The 9,173-nt window shown below is 38.9% G+C and overlaps 1 protein-coding gene across 1 annotated transcript in view; it reads right to left on the bottom strand.

Annotated features, from left to right (window-relative positions):
* Nucleotides 1-9,173, bottom strand: part of TEX9 (testis expressed 9) — a 108,590-nt gene that overhangs the window by 34,930 nt on the left and 64,487 nt on the right. Inside the window, exon 10 of the mRNA XM_010836790.1 lies at nt 1,782-1,916. Within this exon, the coding sequence (XP_010835092.1) occupies nt 1,782-1,916 (135 nt within the window). The remainder of the gene's footprint in view (nt 1-1,781; nt 1,917-9,173) is intronic.

Below are 9,173 nucleotides of genomic sequence, written 5' to 3'. Positions count from 1 at the left end.
TTCACAGTCCAACTCTCACATCCATACATGACCACTGGAAAAACCATAGCCTTGACTAGACAGACCTTTGTTGGCAAAGTAATGTCTCTGCTTTTGAATATGCTATCTAGGTTGGTCATCACTTTCCTTCCAAGGAGTAAGCGCCTTTTAATTTCATGGCTGCAGTCACCATCTGCAGTGATTTTGGAGCCCAAAAAAATAAAGTCTGACACTGTTTCCACTGTTTCCCCATCTGGTTCCTCTTCTATTTCCCATGAAGTGATGGGACCGGATGCCATGATCTTCGTTTTCTGAATGTTGAGCTTTAAGCCAACTTTTTCACTCTTCACTTGCATGGCCATCATCAAAAAAATGTACCAACAATAAATGCTGGAAAGGAGGTATAGGAAAGGGAACCCTCTTGCTCTGTTGGTGGGAATGTAAATTGTTACGGCCACTATGGAAAATAGTATGGAAGTTCTTTAAAAAACTAAAAACAGCACTTTTATATGATCCCATTCCTTGGCACATATCCAGAGAAAACTATAATTTAAAAAAGATACATGTACCCCAGTGTGCACTGCAGCATTATTTACGATAGCCAGGACATGGAAGAAGCAACCTAAATGTCCCTCAACTGAGGAATGGATAAAGATGTGGTAGATATATATAATAGAATATTACTCAGCCATAAACAAGAATGAAATAATGCCATTAGCAATGACATGGACAGACCTAGAGATTATCATACTGAGTAAAGTAAGCAAACACACAAAGACAAATATCAGATGATGTCACTCATATGCAGAATCTAAGAGAACAAATGAACTTATCTATAAAACTAAAACTGAGTCACAGATCTAGAAAACAAATTTATGGTAATGAGGAAGTAAGGGGTGGGGAAGGGATAAACTGGTAGACTGGGACTGACATATACATACTACTATATATGAAATATGTAACTAATAAGAACCTCCTATTAGCTCAAGAAACCCTACTCAATACTTTGTAACAGCCTATATGGGAAAAGAATCTAAAAAACAGTGGAGATATTATATATATATATATATATGTATATATTACTCACTTTGCTGTACAGCAGAAACTAACACAACATTGTAAATCAATTATACTCCAATAAAATAAAAAACCTCACACATTCTCAAGTCTCACCCCATACTACTGAATAATAAAATCTGTGGCTGGGACCCAGGAATCTGTTTAAATAAGCCCTCCAGGTAATTCTGACATGTGCTCAAGTTTGACAACCAGTGCCCTGGTAATATAGCCCCTTGTGTTATATATATATTGGAAAACTGATGTTCAGAGAAGGATTTAAAAGACTTGAGAGACAAGAAACATTTTTCCACCATTTATTCCCACAGTGTCTGGCATGTAATATGGGCATACGATAAAGATTTGTTGGAGGAAAAAATGAATGCCTCCTCCAAAGAGTTGTGCTATCACCTAATGATGGTGCTAGTCCAAACAATATAAACCTAACTTACCAGAAATATACATATTCCTAATGAGTGTGTTTCTTTGAAAAGATATGTTCACCATGACATCAAGAATTATAATTTTTTTAAAATTTTATTTTATTTTTAAACTTTACATATTTGTATTAGTTTTGCCAAATATCAAAATGAATCCATCACAGGTATACATGTGTTCCCCATCCTGAACCCTCCTCCCTCCTCCCTCCCCATACCAATAATTTAAAAACTATTACTTTTGAGTGTTGCGTAAAAAAGGAAGTTACCAAAGGTGACCACTAACAAAACTATTCCGTTTTTCCATACCTTGTTATTTTGCCGTAGTTTACTTAACTCTAGTTTATACTTTTCTGCTTCTTCTAGAGCTCTATTTAAGCGAACTTCCATGGCACTTTGACTAGCAACAGCCTGTTTTTGTAGTCTTCTTTTATTCTCTAATTCCTGTACAGCAAAAGAGACAGATAAAACATTTATAAACATAAGTTCTCTTTGATATTTTCAATATTTTCCATTTCTATATTCCTCGCTTTCTCCTAAATTATACACAGACACATACACAGCCAGAGACTGAACACTGAATGATAGAGGTTTCAGGGAATTCCCACGCTGAATTGGTTTTAGGAAAATATATCCTTAAAGATATAGTCACAAATCAGGCTTTCAGATTGCTTTTTGTTTGGAATTTTCTGCCTCTTTTTACTGATCCCAAGATATAGTATACAATTCTTCTGTATTTACTTTATAAACAACTTTTTATAACCATAGTTCTCTTGGAAACCTCCCAAAACACCAATTTAAGACATAAATTCTCTCATTAATATTGTGCTTGTGTAAACCCGATAAAATATATCATTTAAGAAATATCTGTTAAATACAGAACATTCTACATTAGCCAGATAAGAAAACCCCAATTCTGAGCAAAAACAACAGATTTTAAGGATATTTTTCACATCCTGGTGTGGGTTTAGACCTGCACTTCTTCAAACAGACTAAGAGCTGCTGTTGAAGAATCTACAGGCCACACAGGAAGAAACATGAACATATAGAATAAACTCCAAATTCCATCCCAATCTGGCACCATAATCTCATCTACTCCTACAAATGTACCTTCAGCTCTATGGGCAGTACTTGCTTGGATCTCTCCTGAAGAGTCATGATGTTTCTTGCCTCTGACCTTTTGCTCATGCTCTTCCTTCTCCCCTGATTTCTCTCCACCCCTCATTTTTAACTGGCTAACACCTATTCATCCTTTAACCCTCAGTTAGGGCTATACACTAGGGTTTTACCTTCTCCCAGGAGCCTTTCCTCACTATCTTCTCAGGCTGGATGAAGTACCCTTTCTTTAGAGATTCTATGGCACATTGATACATATATCATAGTGCCTGCTTGTGTAGAACTGATCTCCATTTACTTAATTTCCCTCACTATCCTGTAAGCTCCTTGAAGATAGGAAGTACTTTAATTTCTATGTTCCTAGCACTTCGGTGGCAAATAAAAAGCACTAATACCATGTTTACTGAACTGAATTTATTTTGTAATACTTAACTCACTCTACTTTGCATGCCCTACAATGTCTAGTACATCGCATTATACAAAGCAGATAATAAATATCATGGAATTGAAATGACGCAGTTAATAACAGAGTTGTCTGTTTTCTTCTAATTTTTTCTCCTGGCTATATCACTATGTTTTATTTGAAAACTGATCTCCTTGGCTCTGAGTAATTAAGGGGAAAACAAAACAAAACACATGCTGCTCTTTATGCAGGTTTCTAAACAAATCAAACTGTGTCTGGATACCATCTGCTCTCACCAGCCTTCTTCACAGCTTTGTGGGTGGTAGCGACACTAAGAGCAGCCTGACTTCTCTCACTGTTCACATGGAAAAGGCAGATTCTCATTAGCTACCAAGGCCACAGTTCTTGCTGCTTCATTTCAGCCTCTTCTCATAAGAATACAGAAATCAATCTTTGCCCTTCTCTTTCTTGCTAGAGACTCTGTAACCTACTCCACAGAAAAATGAAAACCCTTCTTTACTACATGATGGTCCCCTATCAATAAATCAATACTAAATCAATACTGCCCCATTTCTTGGGAAAAGTGAAAAAGAAAAAGGATACAAGAATAGTAAAGTAGGAAATAAAGTTTTCCTATATGAGAAAATCCACTAAGCAAAGGGTTAATCTTATCAAAAACTTGAAAAGCTTTCTGTTTTCAGCTATGCTTAAGTACTTTTTACAAAAGAAAGTACAGACAAGATGCCAATGTTATTATTGAGTATTTTTAAGATGAAAACTCTCTCCTACAACAAGTTTATTATTACCCTATAAATTAAGAAGTTTACATGTTGCTAGAGAAAAATTTTATAAAATCACAAGTCCTGAAGTTTATACTAACTTTAAAAGGAAAAGCTGGATAGCTTATAGAAAATCAAGTCTAACTTTAAAACTCAAATACTGATATCCAAGAAGAAATAATTTGTGATTGTTCCATAATTTTTAATGCATTCATAAGGCACTGGGAGAGTACAAAAAAGAGGTATATACTGGTAACCAAGTGAAATGAAAGTCACTCAGTTAGGTCCCACTCTTTGGGACCCCATGGACTATAAAGTCCATGCAATTCTCTAGGCCAGAATACTGGAGTGGGTAGCCTTTTCCTTCTCCAGGGTATCTTCCCAACCCAGGGATCAAAAACCCAGTCTCCATCGAATTCTTTACCAACTGAGCTATCAGGGAAGTCCTCGGTAACCAAAGTACAAGTCAAATATAGCAAATGCTTCAAGAGTCACACAGCCACAGTAATTCAGATGAGGAATAATCAGATAAGGACAAATAAATGAGCAGACAAGGATCTAGAAACAAGTGGCTGAGGCTCAAAACACAATAAATTTGGAACGGAAAACCTGACAGCTGTGATCAATTCAGTTCCTACATCTGAAATTGGGAGTAATATATATGTCTAATAGGTTTTACTTATTCAACACATTTATCCAGCACTTACTAAATTGCCAGTATTATACTACATGATGGGGTGTCCCTGATAGCTCAGACAGTATAGAATCTACCTGAAATGCAGGAGACCTGGGTTTGACCTGTGTCAGGAAGAACCCCTGGAGAAGGAATGGCTACCCACTCCAGTATTCTTGCCTGGAGAATTCCATGGACTGGGGAGGATAGCAGGCTATAGCCCAAGGTGCTGCAAACAGTTAGACATGACTGAGTGACTAATACAACAGCAACAATACTACATGATGGACACATGATAATTAACCAAAGTTCTACTCTCATAAAGGTTGCACTCTAGAGGAAGATACAGATGATAAACACATACCTACTTACTCATATGTAACATCTTATAGTAATAAGGCCTATGAAGAAAAAGGGTAAGAGGACAGAGTAGGGAATTTCCTGGCAGTCTGGTGGTTAGGACTCTGTGTTTCCACTGCCATGGGCCTACATTTAATCCTTGATCAGGGAAGCAAGATCCCACAAACAGCTTGGCATGGCCAAGGAAAAAAAAAAAAAGAGGACAGAGCAATGGGTAAGAGACATAATTATTTAAGATATAGCGGTTAGGGGAAGGCTTCCAAATGAGGGAATGATTCATGTCTAGATCTGGAGGAACAAATAAGACAAAGACCCTGAGGTAGAAATCCATGTGACATATTCAAAGATCACATTCAAAGGTCAGTGTGGCTTCACATGAGTGACACATGCAGTTTTAGGCCTTGAGATCGCAGAAACAGTCAGGGAGATGTTAGACAGACCTTGTAAACCCTACCTCAAAGTTTGGATTTTATTCTGAATGACATGAAAAATCTCTGGAGTGTTTTAGTAGGGTGTGTGTGTGTGTATGTAGATCTAAGTTTTTCTAAGGATTGCAATTAACCCTTGAACAACATGGGTTTCAACTATGTGGATCCATTCACATGTAGAAACTTATCAACATTAAATACTACAGGAATACATGGTCTACTGCTGGTTGAATCTGTGGATGTGGAACTATGGAGACACAAGTACAAAGGAACTGAGAACACACAGGGCCTGGGGCTCAAAGAAAGATCACAGCAAGAAGTGGAAACATGGAAGTGATGAACATATGGATGGTACACCAAGCCTTGGAAATGAATGACGTATCTCAGAACTGGATGAAGAAAGAGAAAAGAGTCAAGGACTGAGCCTTGGATACTCCAACATGGAAAGGTCAGGAAAACAAGGAGGCAAATTATGAGTGTGATGCTCCATAAGTTAAATCAAGTGTTTAAGGAGGAAGAATGTTGGTATCAATTACTATGAATAACAAAAACTGACTAGAACTGTCAATGTGAATTACTGAGAAGCAGAGTAGAGATGGAAGTCTAATTTTTAATTTCAAGAGAATGGCAAATGATGAATAGAGAAATTGAGCATAGATAACTATTTTAAGAAGCTCTGCTATAAAGTGGAGTAATGATACAGGGCTAGAGATAATTATGAGATCTAGGGAAGTTTTTAAAAATATACATTTGGAGATCCTATGGCATGTTTGTATGCTAATGCAAATAATTACACAGAGTAAATTTGATTTTTGCAAGAGAAAGAAAGATAGGATAATCATAGGAGCAAAGTCCTTGAGTAATAGAGACTGTATGGGATCCAGTGTACAGTGAGGTGATAAGCTTTAGACGAAAGAGGGAGTAATTCATCATAATGAGGGGGAAAGCAGAGTAGATGAGGGTACAGAGACCAAGAGACTGACAGTAAAATTTGCTGTTTTCTTAGTAAAATAGGGGGGAAAAGTCATGAACTGAGAATGGTAACATTGGAAGAGGCACTGGATACATGAGGGGAAAATATTACCTGTTTAAAAATCAGATCTGACAATGGGAGAGGAAACTGACTTCTCAGAAAGTAGGAAAGGACAGCACTACACTTGATATTTATAAATAAAATTAAAGTAGCACCCATCTGGTTGGCTGTACACTTAGGCAGGGAGTATGGGGGGGATTAGGTTGGGTTTTGCCACACAGCAGTAGCAGGGAAATTAAGAATATATTCAACAGATAACATAAGTCATGTACCATGGAACCAAAGTTGGGGAAGAAGGATATAAACAACATGGGGGAAGGCATAGAGCTATGTAATAAAATATATAAAAATGAGACTACACAAATATTAATATATATGTTGCTGCTGCTATTGCTAAATCGCTTCAGTCATGTCCGACTCCGTGAGACCCCAGAGACGGCAGCGCACCAGGCTCCCCCATCCCTGGGATTCTCCAGGCAAGAACACTGGAGTGGGTTGCCATTTCCTTCTCCAATGCATGAAAATGAAAAGTGAAAGTGAAGTCACTCAGTCATGTCCAACTCCTAGCGACCCCATGGACCGCAGCCTACTAGGCTCCTCCGTCCATGGGATTTTCCAGGCAAGAGTACTGGAGTGGGGTGTCACTGCCTTCTCCAAATATATATATATATATATATGGTAGATATACAAATATTAAACCAAGCCAAGGGACGAATCGTATCATGATTTTACAGGACACATATAGGCAAAAATGCAAAAAAGCTTTCTTTGCAAGATAAGGAAATGACTTGAAGGAGGTGAGAAAATGCTTTTGAGGAGTTTTTATTATGAAAGCAGAAAAGAAGAAAGAAGCTTTAGGAAATGACACAGAGATCATTTTTCCTGAAGCAAGGTAACTAAAGGGCAGACTTTTTTTTTTTTTAAGTGAGTTACTAATGTTAATAGGAGTGTTAATATGACATATTCACAATAAGAGAAACTTGTGGAGTGTACCAGCAAGTTTATTTTAACCAAAAAACAAAATAAAACTGAGATTAAGTCTTCCAGCCATGAAGAAATAATAAATAGCTAATATAAAAAGGCACTGTAAACAGCTAGAAATAATGACTAAAATATGTTAAGTAACTATTTACAGATACTGGAAAACAGTAGGGTTGTGATTCCTGAGAAAAGGGAAACAAATGAGTTTTACAATCACCCCAGCATTCCTTTGGGAGACAATTTTCACATAGTACCTACAGGGAAGAGAAAATGCAAAAAGAGTCCAGAGGTCCACTGAGTTGAGGAAACAGATCAGAGTTGAGGAGACTGAAGCAGCTGGGAATTTATATGAAGGTTCAAGTAAGGAGGAACTACATTAGGAGAGAGCGTCACAAATCTACATAGGAGGTCCCCTGAGTCTACTGTGGACTAGGCCACACCTTAATACATGAAAACCCAACAAGGCCAGACAAAAAACAATTGGGGAGCTGTAAATACAGCAAATCCCATAGGTCATACAGGGCAGGAAGACATTGGAGCTCTAACTAGCCAGAATGGACAGTCCTCAATGATCATCTGGGGTATTTGGTGGAGATCATGAAAGGTCTCTTGTGTTGTTGGAAGACGGTGTTTGTTAGGACCAGTGCATTTTCTTGGCCAAACTCTCTTAGTCTTTGCCCTGCTTCATTCTGTATTCCAAGGCCAAATCTGCCTGTTACTCCAGGTGTTTCTTGACTTGCTACTTTTGCATTCCAGTCCCCTATAATGAAAAGGACATCTTTTTTGGGTGTTAGTTCTAAAAGGTCTTGTAGATCTTCATAGAACCATTCAACTTCAGCTTCTTCAGCGTTACTAGTTGGGGCACAGACTTGGATTACTGTGATATTGAATGGTTTGCCTTGGAAACGAACAGAGATCATTCTGTCGTTTTTGAGATTGCATCCAAGTACTGCATTTCGGACTCTTTTGTTGACCATGATGGCTACTCCATTTCTTCTGAGGGATTCCTGCCCGCAGTAGCAATCTGAGTTAAATTCACCCATTCCAGTCCATTTCAGTTCGCTGATTCCTAGAATGTCAACATTCACTCTTGCCATCTCTTGTTTGACCACTTCCAATTTGCCTTGATTCATGGATCTGACATTCCAGGTTCCTATGCAATACTGCTCTTTACAGCATCGGACCTTGCTTCTATCACCAGTCACATCCACAGCTGGGTATTCTTTTTGCTTTGGCTGCATCCCTTCATTCTTTCTGGAGTTATTTCTCCACTGATCTCCAGTAGCATATTGGGCACCTACTGACCTGGGGAGTTTCTCTTTCAGTGTCCTATCATTTTGCCTTTTCATACTGTTCATGGGGTTCTCAAGGCAAGAATACTGAAGTGGTTTGCCATTCCCTTCTCCAGTGGACCACATTCTGTCAGGTCTCTCCACCATGACCCAGCCATCTTGGGTTGCTCCACGAACACGGCTTAGTTTCATTGAGTTAGACACGGCTGTGGTCCTAGTATGATTAGATTGACTAGTTTTCTGTGAGTGCGGTTTCAGTGTGTCTGCCTTCTGATGCCCTCTTGCATCACCTACCGTCTTACTTGGGTTTCTCTTACCTTGGGCGTGGGGTATCTCTTCACGGCTGCTCCAGCAAAGCGCAGCCATTGCTCCTTACCTTGGACGAGGGGTATTTCCTCACCGCCGCCCTTCCTGACCTTCAACGTGGGATAGCTCCTCTAGGCCCTCCTGCGCCCGTGCAGCCACAGCTCCTTGGACGTGGGGTTGGTCCTACCGGCCACCACCCCTGGTCACCAGATGGTCAACACCGAAATCATATTGATTATATTCTTTGCAGCCAAAGATGGAGAAGCTCTATCCAGTCAGCAAAAACAAGACCAGGAGCTGACTGTGGCTCAGACCATGAACTCCTTATTG

The sequence above is a fragment of the Bison bison genome, unplaced genomic scaffold, assembly GCF_000754665.1.
Source record: "Bison bison bison isolate TAMUID 2011002044 unplaced genomic scaffold, Bison_UMD1.0 scf7180017864066, whole genome shotgun sequence".
Lineage (NCBI taxonomy): Eukaryota > Metazoa > Chordata > Mammalia > Artiodactyla > Bovidae > Bison > Bison bison.
The sequence above is the reverse complement of the archived record's forward strand: the minus strand, read 5'-3'. Positions and strand labels throughout refer to the sequence as shown.